This window comes from Condylostylus longicornis, unplaced genomic scaffold, assembly GCF_029603195.1.
Source record: "Condylostylus longicornis isolate FDR11 unplaced genomic scaffold, ASM2960319v2 ptg000075l, whole genome shotgun sequence".
NCBI lineage: Eukaryota > Metazoa > Arthropoda > Insecta > Diptera > Dolichopodidae > Condylostylus > Condylostylus longicornis.
Genome location: NW_026578043.1, coordinates 306,641 through 330,692, shown reverse-complemented (window position 1 = coordinate 330,692; position 24,052 = coordinate 306,641). Strand labels below are relative to the sequence as shown.

At 21.9% G+C, this 24,052-nt stretch overlaps 1 protein-coding gene across 1 annotated transcript; it reads left to right on the top strand.

Moving 5' to 3' along the window:
- Nucleotides 1-210: 210 nt before the first annotated feature.
- On the top strand, nucleotides 211-23,505 carry LOC129612623 (glycine receptor subunit alpha-2). Its single transcript, XM_055526316.1, has 9 exons — nucleotides 211-581; nucleotides 6,329-6,405; nucleotides 10,268-10,367; nucleotides 11,052-11,206; nucleotides 19,375-19,530; nucleotides 20,298-20,668; nucleotides 21,361-21,489; nucleotides 22,742-22,849; nucleotides 23,155-23,505. Exons 1-9 carry the CDS (start codon nucleotides 526-528, stop codon nucleotides 23,353-23,355), a joined length of 1,353 nt encoding a protein of 450 aa, XP_055382291.1. The 5' UTR covers nucleotides 211-525; the 3' UTR covers nucleotides 23,356-23,505.
- Nucleotides 23,506-24,052: the final 547 nt, after the last annotated feature.

The window sequence follows — 24,052 nt, the reverse complement described above, 5'->3', positions numbered from 1 at the left end:
AAAAAACAAATAATATTACAATAAAAATATTTATATAATTATATAAAAATTAAAAATACAAACAAAAAAACAAATAAAATAAAAATAAAAGTTAATAATATGGTATTTTTTGAAAAATTAAAAATTGTTAAAACTTTTATATTTTCAAAAATATTCAATATTAATTTAATTATTAAAAATTATAATAAAAATTATTATAAATATCATCTGCTGATTAGAGTGTAGAACAATTACGTTTTTTTTTTGTCATTTTAATTAATTTAATGAAATGAAAACTAAATTTAGATTAAAATAGAGTTATTTTTTTTTTAAATTTCTAAAAAACAAAAACGAAACTGAAAAAAAGAGAGAGGAGAAAAAAAAAAAACTCTCAAAACGTATAAAAGAAAACAGAATATTAAATTCTGTAAACATTTTGCAGAAACGAATAATTACAAAAACAACAAAAACATATTGTTTATCCAAAAAAGAAAGAGAAGTTGAATTAAAAATTAAAAAAAAAAATCAAAGACAACAAAACACATAATGTTGGATAAAGCTCATTTATATTTAACAGTAGGATTGGGATTTATATGTTTTTGGTGAGTTTATTTTTAATTAATGATTTTATTATAAATTTATTTTTATAATTAATAAAATTAAAATTAATTATGAATGAAACGAAAATTTCATGAGCTATGTCATGTTTTAATCACCCACACAAATAAAAATGGCGATTCTGGAAAGCATCGACTATTCTTACAAATAATAGTATAGGGATGAGAAAATTGTGTGAACGCATTGTTCTTTTTTTTTTTTTTTAAAACAGGTGATAAAAATTACGGAGAGGCAAAGATAGACCGTAAGAGACTTAAAGACAATATAAAACTCATCTGAATAGTCATAACTCCAATAACTTTAAATTGACTAACCATTAGTTTTGTTCTATCGGGTTTTGGTGTCTTTATTCAATTAAAGAAAGCACTGAAATGCCGTATCAGTACTTTAGGCTAAATCAAGAAGTTTTTTTTTAATTTCTTATCCTAACCATCTTTTCTATAAATTAAGAGGTCTCAATATTCAAATGGTATTTCAAAAAGATCCTATGCTTCATGGTACAGTTTGTCATTTCACTTACTTCGGGGACACCAAAATCCCTCAGAATGCCACTATTGCATATACATAAGAAAGGGCCTCCATCATGTTACGAAGTACCTTATTCTGGAAAGTCTGTATTTTTTGGTAAATATTATTGCTTGGAACAGCGCCATCTCTATACCATATATATCTATATAGGTTTTATTATTTGTTGATTTATGTAGTTCGACTCTTGGTTGTATGTTGCAAACTCAGACAAAAGATCTAGGAGATAATAGTTTTCTCTAATATATTTTTGACATCGAAATCATTCCTATCTTAGCATCCAAAATCATTACTATAGGTATTTTGCTGTTTTTTGAATCGATGCTCTATCACCAGTTTATTTGTGGTAGGCTACTTAATTCCCGTTTATGAAATTTACATAATTACAGATTTATTTTCGTTTAGCTTTATCTTATTATTATCAAAAGCTAAAATTTATTTAATTTTTATGATTTTCAAATTGTGCTATATGGTCAAAAACTGTCATATTTATTACAAAGCATCATATTTTGACCATTCTATTAAATAACTTCAGTTTTATTTATACAAATATCATAATATGTTCATATGAATGTTTCGATATTCTAAATAAGTATTGTTATATATATGTATATCAAATCATAAATGAGAAATTGACCATAAAACGAACATGTTTCACGCATTAAAATGAATATATTATGCACGCGTAATTTACGTAATATTGATTGGACAATGATCTGTAATTGGTTGACAAAGCTAACTGTAACATTTACCATAATTTCAATATTTTAATATCTATATATACATTTTATGTTGTGCAACATAATTTTAACTTAAAAATTTTCAAAACTCCTTTAAACGTAAAATTATTTTACAACTCACAAATACAATTATACTATAAAATTTTATTATCCAGGTGTGGTTCTGTTTAAAAACAAAATTCAAGTGGTTAATTGTAATAATTATACATTTGATGTACCTATACTAATATTATTCTTTTTTTTTATATATAGATTTTATTATTTGTGTCCAAAATTTTGAAAAAAAAAGTCTATAATAACACAATTAACATTTTATTTTTGATTAGCAGGTGGCATAATAACCTTTAATATTTAAATAAGAATTTTTTTTTTCTCTCTATTTTACCCTCCTATTTTGTACATTTTCATTTGATAATAATTTTTATTTAGAAATTTTCCAAATCATTAATGATTTAACTAAAGTATAACAATATTATTAATTCTTGAATTGCGATATTTAAATATAATTACTTGGGTTGATATTTGGCAACCTTAATTTATAATAATAACATAATACACATCATATATATATACATAGATACATGTACAAATTTTACTTAATTTTCATAATGCATTTAAATTGACTATACAATTTTAAAGGATTCGCTCAAGGTCAACAATAATTTTTTTTAATTTTTTTTTTTTTGTTTCGGTATTTTTTTATAATATAATTTGAAGGAAAATTATAAGAGAAAACACAAAACGAAAATAGTAAAATAGAAAATTTTTATTACCGTAAATTTATTTAGAAAGTCTCCTCCCCCCCCCCCCCCCCCCCCCATTCTTTCCATTTTTAGTATTACCAATGTGGCGCTATTACCAAATAGAAAATACAACAATTAAGATGGAAAATTTTTGTGGAAAATGAATAGTTTTATATTATATATTTTGTAGTCGAATAGAATATATATGTATAATGAAAAATTGGAAAAAATATTATGAAACCTGGAAAAAAAAAGCAAAAAGTAAAAGCAGGAAACAATTATATTTTCAACTAGCAATATTTTTATTTTTGAAAATATCACCAAATTATTTTTTTTTTCTTACTTCGAACTTGAGAATAAAGTTTTAAAAGCTGATTAAAACTGTATATTCGTATTATGTGTACATATATAATATATTGAGTACATTAATATATAAGTAATTAGGTGTACAATATACTTTAATATATAGAGGTGGTATTTATACAATGCGTTTCGAATTTTTGCTTGTTCTTGAATTTTTTTTTTTGTCTTCCGGGAAAATAAAAAAATAGTCTATATTAAATAAACACTTCAATATAATAACAGGATATAATGGAGAAAGGAAGTTGATTACTATGGAAAATATATGGACCCATTAATTAAAGTCTGTAAACGAATATTATGTGTACAAAAAAACTATGTCTTTCACTATTTTAACATTGAAATTCATATTCATTCCTTTAACTATAGGTATTAATGAATTTTCTCTAGTATAACAATGAAATTTTAAAGTAAATATTTTAAAAATAAAAATTATAACTATTATACATAAAAAAATTCATGAAATTAAACTTTTTGGAAGAATTCATTAGGTAATTTTTTAAGTAATCCATTAATTTTAATAAATTTTAAAATTTTACTTTAGTTTTAATAATTATTTATTATTGTAATTTAATATTACCCATGTTCCTAATTACTGCATTTTAAATGATTATAATACTTAAAAAAATTATTTTAATGAGGAAGGTGCTTAAGAATTCTAGTACTAGATACTGCAAAATTTTTTTATTATTATAACTAGAATATTTTCTTTATTCTACTAATTTTCCATATTACAATCTACAATTTAATTACTATACATTGTCATTTTAAATTAATTGTGGTTTTCAATTATAATAATAAAGTATATTTTCAGCAACGCACCATACTTATACAAAAATGCAATGAAAATTCATTTAAAATTGAACATAAAATTATCTTTAAATACTGCACTATACCATTGTATATTGCACACCAATAAAATTTGTTTATTTTTTAAGTCCTTATTTCATTAGGATTTATTTGCAAACTATTAATTTATATGAAAAAAGAAACGGCTATATCAGGTATGTAAAACTTAAGGCCCATAGTTCTCTTACGCAAATGGTATACAAATTTTCGAAATTATTTTTAAATTTTGGCCCTCTAGCTCTAATATTCAAAATATTATTATTATTTAAATCGATTTAGGATAAATTTTCAATTTTTCTTTTTAAAAGTTTGCTTTTCGAAAAGCTAATAAAGAACAAAATTTTTTGTTTTTAAATGCTTTGTTAAAGATAATGTAAAAAATCCCGACTTTGCTAAGTTTAAAATTTACTTTTGAACTCGCCATTCACATTTTCCTTTCACGTCACATTATCTTACGCTCGTGCAATTTTTCTACTTTTTGACCCGGCCCATTGTCCTGTGAGTTTTGCTATACCTGTTTTATATTACACAATAGAAAATAACGGTATATAAGGTGATAGTTTTTATCGCAAGACGCAAAATGATAGTTTCTTTTATTTTGGATAATTTTCAAACTAAAACAAGAAAAACAAAGTTAAAATTTTTGTACATATATTCATTTGACATTGAAAATTTTATTTCCGGTCTTATTTTGTTATTTTCACTACTATATAAGTCGAAAAAATAAAATATGTTAAAAGTGTTGGAAATTTCTTTTTTGTTTTTTTTTTTTTGATTTTTTTCTTTGTTATCTCATATATAACAAAATTTAAAAATAAAAGCATTGAAATAAATGAAATTGGAGATACTCGTATCAGCATGAAGAGAAAATATTTGGACGTAACAAGTCGACAAATTTTTATTTAATTTCATGGTTAACATAACCATACTTATTTATAAGTCTTACTGTTTTTTGGCATTCACTATTTTTTGGATCCAGAATATATATGGAATTTGGAATTTATTATATTTTTTACTCTACATTTATGTTTTTTCAATTTAAGCATCACAACAGTATATTTTTTAAATTAAATATTTTTTTATTAAAATATTTACTACAAATTTATAAAGTTACTGTATATGGACATTATGTAGAAATAGTCCTAATATTTCAATGTGAAGTTTAATCTAAAGTTCAGTTTTAGATTGCAACATTATAACTAGGGGTATTTTTCATAATTCATTTCTACTCTTAGAATTTTTCTAAGGTTTATGAAATTTTCGATAAAAACACACAAATCAACACGAAATAAAAATGTAGTCCTGGCAGCTCTGTTCGTACTGTTAAAGGGAGTCTACTAAATTAATTTGAAAAAAATATAAAATTATTTTTTTTTTAATCAACGTAGGCTTTTTGCTCTTTCAATTTCATATTTTAAAATTTTCCTTTACATTTTTTCTTTTCATACCAAATTGTAATACATTTTTTAAATCATATAAGAAAAAGCGGAAATAAATAAGTACACATACAATATGTACATATGAATGTAAATAAATAGATGATTAAGCTGAGATCTAGAATAGAGAAATACAAATGAAAAATCTCTTGAAAAATTTTGAATCAAAATCATCAAAATGACAAAAATTCAAGAATTTTAACAATAGAATACAAAACCCGACTGTTTCTTGTATTAGAATGGTGCAAGCAATTGATCATGGTTATATAACACAAAAAATAAACCATAGCTCAGTTCACAAAAAATCAGTACAAAAAATGTTTATGATTTTGAAGCTTCCCCAAAATATTACAAGATGTGCGATGTATTTCTAAAAATGGTATAAAAAAATTTAAGGAGTCAATGTAAGTATGGTTTTTTGTTCATTTTCTGCACTGACTACAAAAGGTAAATCTGAGGTTTATGTAAGCTTTATATTTTCATTTATTCAAAGTATGTTTGTCAGTCAGACAAGCTCAACCAAAAGTAAAAGTAACTGCAAGTGAAATCTTTTATTGCCTTTTAAATGAACCAATTGTCTGTAGCGTTTTTATTTTTCACAGAGTTTAAAATAATATTGCTAAGAAATTTTTGAAGGAGTTCTTAATGATTGTTACACTTAATCGTATTTAAAGAAAAACTTAAATTTTTAGAATATTTTCAAGAGCCTATGTTATTTTTATTTATTAATGAACAATTAATATGTTAAAATTGAAGATCATACAATTGGCACCCTAGCTATCTTTTGCTTTCCGAATGAAATGCGTGTACAATAAAATACGGTAAAATTTTTGAATCAAGCAAAATAGAAAAGACCAAGGAAAAAAAATACATTCATACAATTTCGATTTTGAATATGATTTGATTTCATTCAATGAAATTCAAAAATTTTGTTCAAACTATTTCCCCATTTTTTCTACATCTCTTGTATAATGGTTCTTATTCAACATATATGCACGCATATTATAAATTAATAAACTGCGATTTCATGCAAAAATATTTTTAATTCTTAATTCTTTCTTTAATTATGTATTTACAGGACTACAAAGGAAGCAGAGTCAGCTAAGAATTATACAATACGACCACGAGTGGTTCTTCCCGAAAATTATGTCAAGGGTATGTATATGATATATAAAATTATTTAATATGTTACCACAATCCATTATAGAAATGTAGTCATTCATCCCCATCATTGCAAAAATTAATGAAATTTTTCATATCATTCAAGTCAGTATTTTTCTCAAAAAAATATTATTGTATATGTAATATTTACTCTTAAAGAGTATATACTTATATTCTTACTTTTCACGTGTACACGTAGGCACACAATAGGGCCTCACCTATTTTCAAAATAATGGAAATATCGAAAAATGATATTACCGGAAGTAAAGATTTTTATATTAATGATTTGCGAAGCTAAAATGTTATAAATATTTTAGACTTATTCCATCATTTTTTCAATATTTTAGCGCAAAACCAAGGCACACCGCGTGTAATCAAGATTTTGAGATAGCGCTTTCTATATAATGAAAATAATACTCTTTAATTATTAAATAAATAAATTAGATATTAAATAATAATAATTACACTCTATAATTGATCTATTGGGCTAAGAAAACCAATCTCTATAATCTGTGTATTAGAAACTAAGTTACAATGCTAATTGCCGATTATTCATAATAAAAATTTATTCTGTATTCCCATTAACATTTTCAATTAAAATATTATAGTTTTATTATTTCTCTCTATTCCTTGATTCATAACGCTAATTTAGATTTGTGAGATTTTATTTTATTTTTCTTTTTGTAAATTTTCCTTTTCAAAATCTAGAAAATAATATAAGATTTATACTTTAAAAACTAAAATAAAATGTCAGTCAAGTTTGTTGAGGCGCAATAAGTAAGGGCAATACCTCTTTTGTAGGACGAATATTGCGTGTTTTACTACAAAAAAAACAAACTATCAAAAAGAAAACAGAAAAAAAAATGATAAAGAAAATGTTAAAAATCATAAAATAGTAGAATAAAAAAACATATAGAACAAACGGAAAAAAAAATGAGAAAATAAAGTAAGAAAACAAAATCATATAAGTATATACCTTTTCTATGCCTTGTTTGACGTCATACATTTCGTTTAGGCTAATGCAGTAATAATCAACCGCACAAAAACAAACCTATTAAAATAACAACCAAGAAATTTTAAAGTAAAAACCTTCAATGCAATTTTCATGTTTATTTTTTTTTACTTATAATTCTTTTTTAATATTTTTATTTACTTAAATACATATATGAGTGTATATGTGTGTGTATAATTTTTAAAGAGAAAGTATAATGAACAATTATAAGTTTAACTTGTCAACTTTGTAGAGTGAATAGAGTGATAACTGGCATATAGAATTAAAATATTAATTAATAAATTCTGATGTTTTAATAAATATTTTAATTTATGTAAAATTTAAATGCAGAATATAATTATGTACTTCAATTCAACGGTGTATATATGTATGTATACATATATAAGTATATTTCTGTCAAAATGCAAAATGTCATTAAAAAATAACAGTAATTTACACAAATAGAACTAGATCTAAACAAATTAAGAAAAACTTTCATTTTTTTAATTAACTGCCATGGCACTATTATTACTGGCAGTAATGATTGTTTTATAGATTCGTAAATTTTAATAAAAATTCTCTAATTTTGACATAATCTCAAGCGATCAAAAAAAAAAAAACCCAAATGAAATTAATCATAAATAATGTTAATGAAAATGAAATATTAGCATAGTTAGTCTTAATTTTTAATGTAAATTTTTTTTTTTTAAGATTGATATTACAATCGTAAATGCAAAATTCAATTTCATGCTAATATTACTTTTAAAAAAATTATTAAAAATTGAAGGAATGAGAATGAAGAATAACAAAGTCTTTTGTAAATGGCAAATTTACTGCAATACTTCACTACCTTCATTTAAATATACGTTACGTGTGTAGATTCAGTATATATACTTTAATACGATATTCTTTTTAAACGGAAAGAAAAAAGTAATACAAAGCAGTAAAACTTTGAACTAATTTTCCTTCTCTTCCGAAATTTTTATATAAAATTTTTCTTTTATTTCAGTAAATTTTTAATCAATGTCTGACAATTTTGTTTTATTGCTAAACACAAAGATAATAAGCATGATAAAAATCAAGTATGATAAAGCATATTTACTTACACTAAATATAAATTTTTCTTGAATGTTGGAAAATTTTCTTTTATTTTGTATACATAACCTATAAACATAAAATATTTTGTTTGTTGTATATTAAGACACGTGTTTCATTTGTAAAATTTTTATTTTATTATTTTAATTTGTTATATAAAATATGTATATGTATGTATTAATGTAGTTTTCTATTATATTTCTTTATGAAATAATAAGCGCTTAAAATATGTTGGAAAAGATTTCAAATCGAGCAGTTTGAAAATATTTATATTAATATTAATATTTTCTATATACATATATACATATATAATATTATTTAAATAATTAATAAAATGATGTCATATTGTAAATTACTCAGTGTTTTTTTTTATAACACTTTTTGATATTAAATTTTAAAATTGCAGAACTATATAGGTTATACTTGTACACAAATCTATATAGATTGCTTTTAAAAATTAAACAGAAACAATAATTTCAACTCATTTTAATTTCTCTTACAAAGTAAATACTTATAAAACACACGTTTGATGAATAAATTAACACATTCAGCAATCACTTGAAAACTGCATTCAAAATATAAGCTACATATTTAACACATCAAAATTCTTAAGTAAATACTGATAAAATATAACAATATAATCAACCGGTTGTATACAAATATAAAAGTTGTGAAAATATATGTTGCTATATGAATAATTGAGGCGTTAGAAACCTTTATATTATGGCATGAGATAAAATTGAACATTAAGAAGAAATTTAGGAAAAACGAGTTTTTTTTTTATTGAAAACTTTACACTTGCAATGTTATAAATAATAACTAAAGTATTAGTTTCTTCAGTAAACTTCAGTAACTCTTTAATAATATAAAATGTGTTAAATTCAGTAACTCTTAAATAATATACATATATGATTTAGTAGACTGATTTATTAGCATAGGACACTGATAAATACTTCGTATCGTCAGAAGAAATTTTTTTTTACCATTCCTTTTGAATTAGCAAAATTTCCTTTACTCAGTTTCGGTACTTTGAAATTTCAATATGTTTCTATTAAAGGAAATCGGAAACAACGTTGCTCTTTAAAAAATCTTCAATGTCTTCTCATTAAAAAATATTTAAATTTATATTTTAAATGATCCATTTATTCACATAATTCCATCGATTTGTTCAAGCTTCTTCAATTAAATTGCGGTTTCTTTTTATTTTTATTTTCCCCGTAATATATGCAATAAATATTACATAAATGGGTATTAAGAAAGCAGCACTAATATAACAACAAATTATTCGGACTATTTTTTGAAAAAAAAATTTCACTTTAAAATTCACTACTTTTCGACCATTCACTGCCATTGATTTGATTAGAATTTGTTAAGCAAGAAGAGATTTATCTCCAAAAACTTATACAATAAAATTTTTCTATAAATTTATAACTAATAATTAACTATATAATATATTCATATACAAATACATATATATATATGTATATGTATTTAATTTTTTATGATATACGAAATGACATTAAATTTTAATTAATTTATGCCTTTAACCTAAATACATATCTGTGTATATAATATACATAATACTCCTATAATAAATATCTATAAACAATAATAATAAACATCTTTGTATATTGTATTGATAGAAGTAGCATTCTCATAGTATTACAACATTGTATACATACTAATAAAAATTTGCTTATAATGTTAAACAAAATAATAACAATGTAAAAAAAAATATATTTTTTTTTTTATTTGTTTTTTCAATTTAAGAGATTCGTCCGCCTTCGAAAAATCGTTCACCAGTGATAGTAGATTTAAGTATATTTGTAGTAGATATTAATTCAATTAACGTAGAAGATATGGATTTTAGGTAAATTTTTTTAATATTAAGGAAAATACAGTGAAATTTATTTATACAATTTAGTATATTTTAATATGAACCATTTGTATGTAAATGGTTGTTAACAAAAATTTCAGAAATTCTAAGTTATTCAAAAGCTGTACATATTATGATTTCTAAATTTTAGTAATTTATATATTCTCATATAATGCTCATTCTGTATTTTAATTTTTACCTCACGTTGCTGGCTGAGGGGAAAAAGTTTGAATATCTTACAGCAACATAAATCTATTTATATCAAAAAGAGAACACTTTCTTCGTATCATGTACTTACTTTTCATGGTCTTCAATTTTTGAAAAATTTATAAAATTTAGCTATTATTCAGTCACTTTAAAAGGTGACTAGTTAAGTCGCTACGTTGAAGTTGTTTAACTAAAAAATTAAAATTTTTAATTTTAAAGTGGGAATAAAGAGTAAAATACAGAATGAGGTTATTAACACATTTTACTTATTGACTAAAACTGTATAATTTGTAAACTGTTCACAAATAAAAGAATTTCACTGTATTCCGTTGTGTCAAATTATTTAAATCAATTATAAAAATTTCACAATTAAAATAATTTTAAATATACACGTATATTAATGAATTTTTTATTATATATATATATATATATATATATATATATATACATATATTTTTTTAAATAAAATAGGGTAGATATGTTTGTACATCAACGATGGATTGAAAATAGATTAAAACTCCCTGATGATATATTTGAAGAAGGTGATGATTATGTTACACTTCCTCCAGAATTTTTTGATAATTTATGGCAACCAGATCCATATTTTTTAAATTCTAAAATAGCAGGTATGTAAGAAAAAACAATTATATAAATTTTTTTTTATAAATTATATAATATTAATTATAATTTTGTATATATAACATAAATGTTTACCTTTTCAATTAAGTCAATTATTTGTGAAATTGAATGCTCCAGTATTCTTTTAAAATATTTTATACCTTGTCTAAAGCATGTTCATTAGACTATCATATTAATAACAATGTAAACATTTTTGCTATATATGTACTCTATATTTATAAAAGTTAAAAACTATTCGTAAGCGATTCGATCTTAATTATTCGATCTTGTAATCTTGTTAACCAGCAATATTTGATATAATTATTTTTAATGTTAATATAAAAAATGGAAGTAATGGCACAAATTTTAATTACAGAAATAGAATAATTGGTCTCTATTAAACTAAAATTAAAAAGACTCTTTCATTTTCTATTAAAAACCATTTCTTATGATTCCGTTTGTTTTAGTTCAATTGATATTTGAGTTATTTCAGAATTATTTTTTCTAAGTGTTACAACCAAAGTGGTAAATACGTACTCGTACAACACGAAATTCGTAAAATACGAATAACTTTTACTAAAATATGCTAAAATTACAATTTCCCTATAAAATTAGTATAAATTTAACTAAATATAAAGTGTAAAATAATTTTAAATTTTTTGATTTGTTGAACATAGATCGTTTGTTCAAAGACATCCTCCATTCTTATCCTCCAAATTTAAATTGTAAATAAATCCTTATATATGTTATATGTAATTTAAAACTCTTCAAGCATAATATTTGTAAATTTGAAATTTTTAACTATTATAAAACTATTAGTTACAATTTTACGAACTAACATAAATCAAATTTTAATGAACATCGTATAAGTAATAATTATGACTATATGTTCATGTTATATAATGCCTATAAAGCGTAACATTATCTGATGAATAACATAAATGTATACATATTTACAATATTTTGTGGTAAATTTTATTACATAAACTTTTCAGTGATTCAGTATTGTTTTCCGTTTTTGATTTTTTTTTTTTCATTTATTTTCAAGTTTTATTTTAAGAACACATTGTTATTTTCAAATAATAATTTTCAAATAAGGAAATTATATAGGTACATACAATCATGTACATATTCATTATACAAATATATATACACAAGTGTATATTTAACAAAAAAACAAAAAAAAAATTCTATTTCAAGTGCACTTCAAGGTGCAATTTTATGTATGTATTCTTGTATATCGAAAGCATATAATTTTAAAATATAATTTTGTATTCGTTATTGTCCTTAAAATATTTAAAGGTTAAAATTATAAAAGGACATATGTACATATATATCCAGTTGTATGTTAGCATTTAATACATAAATGCTAAAAGAAAAAGATATTTATGAATTGTACGCTAATGCATTTAAAGAAAAAAAAAAAAACCATGGCAAGACAAACTTAAATTAACTTTCCTATAAAATTTAAAATAATTTCCATGAAAATGACAATGGACAAAATTAAAAACTCCTATATAATGATGACAAATCATTTTTTCCTTCATTTCTTTCAAAGTGCCTACATTTATTTTTAATACTTTAATAAATCAGGTTCACCTAAGCGCTTTAATAATAAAAGATTAAAGAAAATAACACAAGTAAAATAAAATGTGTTTCCTGAAAGTATGCAATTTTATTTTATTTTTTTTTTTTTCAAATCTTAAATTATTTTAGTATTCAAAATTGTCACGAATAATGACTATATTGAGGAAGAATTGGCGTACACTTTTATGAAAATAAATTTCAAATGATGACATAAGACTCGATAGTAGAATTTTAATGTAACCTTAGCAAGTACAAAAATATTTCAACAACGCGAGTCAAAAAAGGAAGAGATTTCTGAGTTATTTAAAATCATGAGAATGAGAAAGTTGAAAATTTTATAATTTTCTCTTCTAAAATAGCTGACAATACGCCTTTAGCATTTTATTTTTTTCCAATATAACAGAATGAATTCTTTTTTTACAAGATTCTATTATAGAGTCTCTAGAATAACAGTTTATTTGTTAACGTGCAATTATTTTAGTGTTCAAAATTGTCACGAATAATGACTATATTGATGAAGAATTGACGTACAATTTTATCAAAATAAATTTCAAATGATGATATAAGAATCGACAGTAGAATTTTAGAATCTATAGATACTCGTATATATTTTTACAATAAATTCGTACAATATGAAAAATTCCAGCTGTTAATATTATCAAACCCTGTTTATTCATTAAATTCTTTAAACCTTTCTAGTGAAATTTCATGTCTTTTGAGTTATGATCCTTGTTCTTTCCAATCAAAGAAGATTTGAGAATTAAGTTCATTCAAAATTTAGTTGACAAAAGTTATAATGTGCAAACTAGTAACATTTTTAACTCACATTATTACTAAAACAAAACTCCAATTAGAATACTGTCATGAAAATTAGGTTAACATGAAAATATTTCTAATAACGGTAAAACTATTTATTGAAAAACCATGGTGTAAGAAAAATTCTTAAGTTGACGACTATTTACGCTCTAATTCAAGCCCGTTTTTAATACTAAGCAATCGTATTTCTTACTCAAACACAATTTTATATAGAGAATAATAAAATTTTATAACTTTAAATTGTTATTACAAATTTTTTATTTAAAATATATCAAAACATAAAAAAAATGCCATATGTTATACACAGTTTTATCGGCTCTATTCGAGGCAAAGGATTATACATATAAGTCAACAAAAAAACTAAATGGTAATGTAATTAAAATTTAAAAAAAAAATATTATTTAAAGCAATTAGCTATTTAGAGAAAACTAAAATAAATTTTCGATATTTTCGAAAATAAAAATTTTGTACTTTTATATTTTTATTTTCATAGATGAATCTTTTTTACTTAGAAGTAAATTTAAATAAAATACGCTTTCAAATTTAATATGTAATAATAATTAAAAATAAAATTTTTTTTTTTTGGAATGGCTAAAATTTATTTTAGGAAAATAAAATAAAATTCCACAAAAATCCAGTTAAAACTATAATTATATTCACCATTTTTACTTTCTATTTGTAAAATAATGTAAGGCAATTGCTGTAATAAAATAAATGTAATGATAAAAAAGCAAAAAAAATAATAAAAAAAAAAAAAAATAGGAAAGTATATTGGAGATTTTTTGGCTCTCTTACTTAATTATATGCAATTGAGTAAATCTGGTAAACAATTTGTTCTGATAATTTTTTGATATGCACATATAAAATGTAGTCGCAAATAGACAAAATATTATAAATTGACGTTTAAATTAGGAAAAATGCAAGCTTATTCAAAAATAATTCAAAGCTAAGTGACTTACTGCCCATTGCCGACGAAGTACTGCTACACTTCTTTGATTTCCTTTACTCTTCCGTCTCCTTCCGTTATGTTGCTAAACGCTTTTCACATAACTGGTTTTTAAATATTTTTTTGAATTTTTTCTCAATTCTACTTTTTCCATTCCTTTGCTCCCAAAACTTTCGGACATTCCAAAAATTTAAAATAAAAATGATGTAAGCAATTCACCACATGTTGTTGACAAATAGATGAAATATATTAATTTAGTGTCATAAAATACCAATGATCATAACCATAAAACGTGTATATTTTTATTATGTCAGAGCTTCAACCAATTACATAAATAATCTGCATATAGAATGTAAAAAATTAATTATAATTTAATTGTTATAATATCTAAGGCAATAAATAAAAATTGTTAAACTTACCTCAGCAAAAAAAAACGAATTATCATAATATCTCAGCCGTAATTCAATATAATTTTGAATAATTTTGTTAAAAAAACATTCTACAAAAATTTTTCAAATATATTAAATTACATTCTATTTCTACATTAACAAAAACATTTATTTTTGCATTATTGTCATCATTTACAACAGAAAGAATTTAACTTTAATCAAATTAAAAATTTGACATCAATTAATTTTTTTTTTCTAATTCTGGTATTATCTGCAAAATATGGAATAAATTTTTGTTAGTGTCTACCAAAATATCAAAGTAAATTCGTATATTAAGTAAACTGGATATATTGCAGAATGAACCTTTAATATGTCCTCTATCTGCAGTAACAAAATTAAGTTCAGAATTCTAACAAAAAGGAAATTTATATAAAATAAATAAAATCTTAATCTATCAAATACTTTTATTTATACAAATGCTTGGTGGGAAAATATAATGCGAACTCGTCTTAAAGTAAACAGGAAAATAGTGAGCAGCAATAGTAATATAAAAGAAAAAGAAATAAAAGCCAAAAAATGTCACCAAATTAGTCTCAGAATTTCGCTAAATTTTGACGTAATTAAACTTACCAGATTTACTTAATTTTTCAAATAAACAATATATATAATATAATCTTATATACTTTCTTCTTCCTTATATGTATATTTGATATATATAATAACAAATATTAAGAAATTAATAATCCAAAAAAAAAAAAATGTGTAAGATTTGTTATCACTATTAAACAATAAAAACAAAGAAAGAAAAAAAAAATTCAACAAAGTTCATTTACAAAAAAAAAAAAAATTTTTTTTTATATAACAAAAATTAAAATTTAAAAAAGAACCCTGGCTAAATAATCTAAAATGAAATAAATATGAAGAAAAAAAAAATTAAATAAAAATTTTATAAGAGAATTTTAATCGATAAAAAGTGGTTTATTGATTTCTTTAAGTTGTTATATGTTGTTATAGCAGTTTTTAATTTTATCATTTTTTTACCTTTAACTTATTTGTTATTCTTTTTTTTTCCAATTTCAAAAAAAAAATAAATTTTTTTTACTGTTTTCTGTCCATCCCCCCTCTATTGTATAATTTAACACTTTAAACATGCAATGCGCTTCTCTTATTTATAACAAAGAAGGATAAAATAACAAAAAATTTTCAAGTTTTCACCACTTTTCACCCACCTTTTGTACATATTACATAATATATAGATGTGCATACATATACATGTATATATACATATATATATACATATATTATTAAATGATATTCACTAGTGTTTTTTTTATACCAGTTCTCTTATAGCACAAGAATTCATTTGACATAAAAATGAATGCACATTTTAAATAATAACAAAAAAAAGGAAAAAAGGAAAAAACGAAAATCTAAATAAAAGAATTGATCCTTGCATGAATTTTTTTTTTCTAAATAATAATTTATTGCATTAAAGTCTATTTTATATTAACAGTGATTTGTTTCCATTTTTTTTTTTTTTGGTTTTTGTTTTTTCATTTGTGTTTTTCATTTTTAAATATAAATAAATTAAAAGAAAGTTTACGTTTCACCGAATTAATTAATATAAATACATATACAAAGATATATAGATGTGAATATGTATAACACATAGTTAAATTAAATTTTATTTCTTAAAATATAACAGATTGCATTCGCCCCACATACATGCCTGTAATATCAAAGAAATGCAAATATTTTTTTTTTTTTTCATTTTCATATTTTGTAAATATTTATTTATATAGGTTTTAAAATAAAATTTATTAATAAAAATTAATAAATTTAATATTAATAAAAATTTTATGGTAAAAAATTTATTTACCATTCTTGTACCATATTTTTGTTATACATTCTTTTATAACTTAAGAAATTCCAATAAAATTTGATATTTTATATGTAAGCATTTTTTGTAAATGAACTGTTTTGAATTTTTTCTTTTATTTCTCTCTCAATTTATTTAAATTCATTCAGAAAAATATTATTAATAGAGAAAAAACTAAAAAAAAAATTATTTATAAAAATATTCGGTTTTATTTGAAGAAAGCTCTTTTATATACGTAAATAATTATGTACTATACAAATTTTGGATTATCATCTAAGCCAGGATTTTTGTTAGGTATTGAATATTGAAAAAAACTATATAAATTTTAGCTAATTTAAAACATTAATACATACATAATATAAAAATAATCTATTCAATGTTTAAAAAAAGAAATACATACGCCCAAATATATGCAATATTAAAATAAAATTTTTAAAAAAAAATTTCGTAATAGCTAGGTATTTGTCTTACCTATAAAAACTAATTTAGTAGTTTTACGGTAATATCTACGATATTATATATAGTAAGTTAATCTAGTTTTCGATCAGATTTTTAATATGAAAAAAATCAATTATGCAGTCATATTTGTTATATAAAATTAGTATACTTTATACCATCACATAAAGAGGTTTGTGTTTGAATATGAATTTTAATCTTTAAAATTCACAATTTTACCGAATTAAGAATAAAAATTTTCTAAAATAAATTATTAAGTGCAATAATTTTATTTGGAAAATTTAAAAATCAATCTGTTACTAAAAAAACCAACGATAATATTATTTTTGGATATTGAAAAATGCAAATCATATCATTCCCTTATGTTTCCCTAAAATGTCTTATATTTACACATCTTTACAAAAAAATTTAGTATATTAAATATTAAATTTCATATTTGATAAAAATATGATTATTTTTTGCAAATAAGAAAACATTTCATATATTTTATTAGCGAATTTTTCAACACATTTAGTGGTTCAATTCAAAGCATATTTGAATTAAAATTAAACTTTTAAAGTTAAAAAACGGGAACAAATTTATTATACCCAAAAACAAAATGTCAGAAAAAAATTACAAATCATTTTATTTTTTTTTTTCAAAATGAACTTGTCATTTTATATAATAATTTCTTTTCATACTTCAGAAAATCTTTCAAATTCAACAAAATATATCGTAAATAAATTTTATATGCAAATAACAATAAATGTTGCTGAACATAGGTATGACATAACTGTTATGTCAATATATCTTTGTCAAATTATGTACATATGTATATGTAAATAGTATAATAATTAGACATAAAAAACATAATTAGTGTGCTACTTCAAACCAAATTAGTTGTTTTCGTTTAGTAAGTGAAATTCACGTAAATTTTGTCAAATTGCGAATAACTTATTGGAGCGAATTCAAAATTAGATTTTTGATTTAATCTTTCCAACTTACAAAATTTTTGAAAAATTTTGAAAAATTCAAATTAAATAATTTTATAAATTTTTGAAATTCAAAGTTGAAAATAACAATTCCAAAACAATTACATAATTTTGTTAACACATACATCTAGAATCTAGTCTAGAATGTGCATGTAAAGTGTATTTATATATGAGGTATATAATAACATACACGTACACTAATTAACATAAAAATTCAATGATATAAAGTACAATAAAGTAAAAATGTCATGTTTTTTGTTTTTTAAATACATACATGCATATATGAAAATGATTTTTTAAAATCGTTTAGCAAAATCTCATTTATTTTAAAATTCTTAAATAATTTATAAGGACTTATAATAGACGTCCTTTAATGCATTTAATAATAATTGGAAAAAAACATTGTTTTACATTCGTATATACGTACATTTTACATATATACATATACCACATTTTGTTTGTGTTTCCATTTTTTTATGTTATTTTTTATTTCTTTTATTTTTCTGTTCTTTCTGTTTTAATATTATAATTGTCCCCATGCAATTTAAAAACAAAAACCAAAAAAAAAAAAAACATCAAAATACGAAAATTATTTTTCTTTTTTTTTTTTTTGTTTTACTTAAAATTATGCACTATTAAGTATGCGTTAAATATTCTATAAAAAATTATAAAAATGGTATAGTCATTAAGCACCCGCTGATATTAGTAGAAATATCGGCTCCAATAATTATATAACATAAAAATTTTTACAAAAACAAAAAAAAAACAAAATTTATGTATGTTTTTCATTGAATATTTTGTTTTTTTTTTTCTTTTCAAATTATTTTATATTTTATACAATTATATAAAATAAATTTTTATTTCAATTAACACCATACACACTTATAAACATGCTGTGTTTTATTATACTTATATCTATATTTTTATACAAACAAAATTCATGTTTTTGTAAAAATGCTACAATTATTTATTTATATATATATATATATGTATAGAAACAATTTAATTTAATAAAATATTTACTTAATAATATTATGATTAAAGATTAAAAAGAAAAAAATTATTTTTGTAATTCATACATGTACGTTTGTTGATATTTTTCATTTTTGTTTTTGTTTTTGTTTTGTATTAGAAATCGCAACCTTAACCCATAAATTTACATCTGTGACGTTATATAAAAATAAAACGGTACGATATGCAGCACGGATGCATGCAATTATTGCCTGTCAAATGGAATTTCAAATGTATCCAATGGATATACAAGTCTGTCCAATACAAATTGAAAGTTGTAAGTATAATATTATTAAAATATTTATTTTAAATTTTAAATCAGCCTGCCTGCTTTTTAGGAAAAATTCACTTTTATAGTTTTCAAAGTGACTGAAAAAAAAAAATACTTACCTTTAGTTATAAATATTTTCCTAAAAATGAATGTGCTTTTGATAATTCAGTTCTAACTTAGTACTAAATGTTTAGTATGTTCGGTAATGAAGTACTGCACGTGCTACCAAAAAAATGTGTTTGGTTATGCTGTACTGTTTTTGTAGTTTGTTTTATAACTACAACTGCAACTTAAAATTTTTAAGATATATCACGTGCAACAACTCAGTTTTAATTTTACTGATACGGAAACTATTTTGTATACTTAAAATAAAATAATATGGGAATTAGAGGATTTATTAGAGTAGTTTCATTTCAGCAATGTTATTACTTTAATAAAAAAATTTAAATTTATATTTTAGTGAAATGGAAAATGAAAAGTTCTGGGATAGAAGGAAACTTTAAAAAAACACACAACAATCTTTGAATTTTCACAACCAACAACACTTATTTTTATGGTATTGTCAAATGTGTAGTTTTTTTCAGCTGCATTCTTTCTGTTGTTTTAAATTATTTACGTAATAAGTTAGAAATCCAAACGCATATTTGATTATCGAAAACACCCTTACTTAATACTTACTTAAAATTATAATATAATTAATTTACTTGAAATTCTAAAAACAAATATAATTAAAATTAATATTATTAAATTTTAATTTTTTCTTTATTTTACAGTTTCCTATAGCAATCAAAAAGTAAAATTAAAATGGTCCGATACTGGTGTTATATTAAATCCAGAATTAAAATTATTGCAATATAATTTAGGACAACCATTACAATTAGAAGAGAGTGATGGTTATATGCCAGAGAAAGTTGGAAATTTTTCCCGTTTAACTGTATATTTTCGTTTTGAACGTCAAATTGGACATCATTTAATACAAACATTTGCTCCATCATCATTAGTTGTTATGTTATCATGGTTTAGTTTTTGGTTAGGTTTAGATGCAATACCAGGTCGTGTAACATTATTAGTAACATGTATGTTAACATTAGTTACAATGTTTACCGGATTAAGAGCTGATATACCACCAGTCGCTTATGTTAAGGTAAATAATAAATTTTTAAAAAAATTATTAAGATAACAACGTATTATATAATTGTAATAACTGTATAACGCGCCACATTTTTTTTTTTTGTGTTCCATTTACATTTTCATTATTTATTATTAAAATTTAAAAGGAAAACATTGTACCTAAAATGTAATCGCTCTAATTTATTATTATGTTTCATCCGAATATAAAAATATTGAATAATATAAATTAAATGTAGCGCAAGCACAATAAAGCATGTTCGTAGCACAACCAATTCTTCTCGAAATTCAAATCTAAAATTTTGACTTAAGTGTTCTAAAACATTTACTTGATGAATACAAAATACATGAAGTGACTCTCGTTGATCAGTTATCAAAACGTTCTCGTTCAAAATCACAGCTTTTACAATTTAATTGATTAAATTTCTTCGTTAAGATCCCGTTATCTTGTCAGTGTTTTTGAACAAAGTTACAAGAGAAAATTATTTCCATAATTTTATAATTAATATCATTACATTCTTATACATTTACACTCCCATATTTCAAGTTATTATGAAAAACTTCTATACCTTATTTTATTACATACATTTGTAATTTTTATTGATTTATTAAAAAAAAAGTGGTAATAGTTTATAAAAACTTCATTTTACGCTTCTTCATTTCTTTTTTTTTTGTATTGTTTTCTTTTCTTCCTTATTTTTTTTAAAGGCTTTAGATTTATGGATGGCTGGTTGTATGATGTTTGTTTTTGCAGCTTTAGGTGAATTTGTTGTTGTTAAAGTCCTTGATGTACAATATCAATACCAAGTGAATAAAATACCAAAAGTCTTACCAATGGTAAGTGATTTTAATTTTTAAAATAAAAAAAAAAAACTATAAATATTTTTGTTTTATATTTTGTAATGTGTGTATGTTGAGTCATAAAATTTCTATTTGTACAAATATAGACTTATATATATTATAGTCTAAATTAATATTTTAGAATCTTAGAATGAAATAAAAATGCATTTTGACATGAAAGTTGATGTGTAATGATTTAAAGAACTTAAATAATAAAATGGACAGTAACTATCCACTAATACTTGTATAAGAACAGGGTATAATCGAAAAGTACGAGTAATTATAAATGGGCATCAATGCAGCGTCGTTGTAAAAAAATGTTGCTGATGTTATACCGATGTAAGACGTGTACCTTGCTGATGCAATATTATTTTGACATTTTTGAACACCAAAAATTTAAAGTATTACCGTATTGATGCATTTTCGTACATGATTTTTTCATGATTACTTATCGATGATACATCGATTACTTTTCGATTATACCCCATTTCAAATTAATTTTATAATAGCCATATTATATTTTTTCCTATTAAATTAATTTTTAATTCAAAAAGAAAATTTTTTTACAAAAATGTAGAAAATTTAATAGTGATTTTATTTTAAAAGCTATACAAAATTATGTTTTTAAGAAAGACCCTTTATTGTCGGCATTTAATTACAATTGGAAAACAATAAATTTAAGAAAATTCAATATAAAATTAATAATTTCAGTATTTTAAATGAAAATTTCCCTAAAAAATTTCACTGCCTACATTCCATTGTAATGAGAAACTGTTGAGTTTTCTATTGTTATTATATACTTACATAATATACATATACTTAAATTTTGAATCAAAATATGTAAACTACTTAACTTAATCAAACCCCATATATACGTTATGTTCAAAAAATGGTACAACAATTACAATATTGTTAAAAACATTAAACAGTAATTTATGTATATATATATATATATATATATATATACGCATACGAACCTATGTATAGTTATAAGTTTGAATAATTAGTTCTATAAATAATTTTTAACCTCGTTTTATTTTTACACTAAACATATGTTTACAATAATGGCATTCACAAATTAATGGGAAAGAATGGAAAAAAAAAATTCTCTTTCATATTTTGTTTTTTCATAAAATGTTATAATATTGTATTCTGTATAAATGTGTGTAACTATATAATATGTATAATGTCTAAGGTTGGAAAAAAAGAACACAATTATTTCATATATGCATATTACATTTTAATTTAGCGTATAACTGCTATGGAAAAAGGTCAATGTGCAACTGTAGCAAATTGGGAAGGTGGAGCAGTTAGATCACGAAAAGCACCCTCACAGACACCTACTACACCCGGTCAGGTATGATTATAAGACTATAATTATATTTAATTTATTAAAAAAAAAAGTAAAAGAAAAAAAAATTTTGTATTAATTTTAAAATTGCACGAGACAGAGAGTTAAAATGTTTACTCCAAGGTGTATGCAATTATTATTATTGATTCTTATTTTATTTTAATATTATTTTAATTTTTTTTATAAAATTATTTGAAATTTAATAAATTTGATTAATTTTTTTTGTTTTTTTTTAATAAATACGATTTTTTTTCGTTAAATTTTTTTCGTTCAATTTTTTTTTTTTTTTATTTTATTCTTAAAAAATATAGACATCATTACAAGGGAATGGTGGTCCACCAAAACCAGCAAGACGGCAAAGTTTATTATCAGTTGCATGGACGGATACTGATACTGGTGTTGAAAAAATTATGTGGCGTGAAATTGATAAAACTTCAAGAATTGTATTTCCAGTATTATTTTTAGTATTTGTGATACTTTATTGGCCTATACTTCTTATGAAATCTTCCTAGAATTTTAGGATAAATATAAATTTTAAATGTATTATCAATTGTTTAGTTATTATTATTTGTATTTTAATTATTATAGTAAAAGGATCAAAAATGATGTTATATAAACGCAATATATAAATATAATTTATATTGAACATAATATACAACAGTATAATTATGTGACGGATTAATTAACAAAAAAAAAATTCTAGCAAAATATTGACTATAATTTATAAAGACATATATATATATATATATATATATATTCATTATTAGATATATATATATATATATATATATATATATATATATATATATATATATTTGTGTCAATATGCTATTGATGACTTATTTTTTATTTTTTTTTTTTAATATAAAATATTGATTTTTTTTAATATTAAAAATTAATTTAATTTTTTTTTCCATGGTGTTTATACATGTTTTGAAAATAAAACTAGCTATAATAAATAAATAAATAAGTAATATCAATTTATCCTATAAATATAATTGTTTTTTTGTTAAATAATTATTATTTGAGATTAATATTATTTTAAATTATTGAGAAATACAAATTCAATATATTATACTGTTTATTCAGACAAAATTATATTACGGTATAATAATATATACATATATAGATTGGTACAAAAAATTAAAATTATTTAATAAAATATTTTATACATTAAAAATTATAAAATTTTTCATTTTAAATAAAATA

Excerpts from the sequence above, each read along its gene's own strand:
- LOC129612623 (XM_055526316.1), top strand. The coding sequence starts at position 526 with ATGTTGGATAAAGCTCATTTATATTTAACAGTAGGATTGGGATTTATA. Across the intron at positions 582-6,328 it reads TTGGGATTTATATGTTTTTG|GACTACAAAGGAAGCAGAGT; the intron begins GTGAGTTTATTT and ends ATGTATTTACAG. Across the intron at positions 10,368-11,051 it reads GTAGAAGATATGGATTTTAG|GGTAGATATGTTTGTACATC; the intron begins GTAAATTTTTTT and ends TAAATAAAATAG.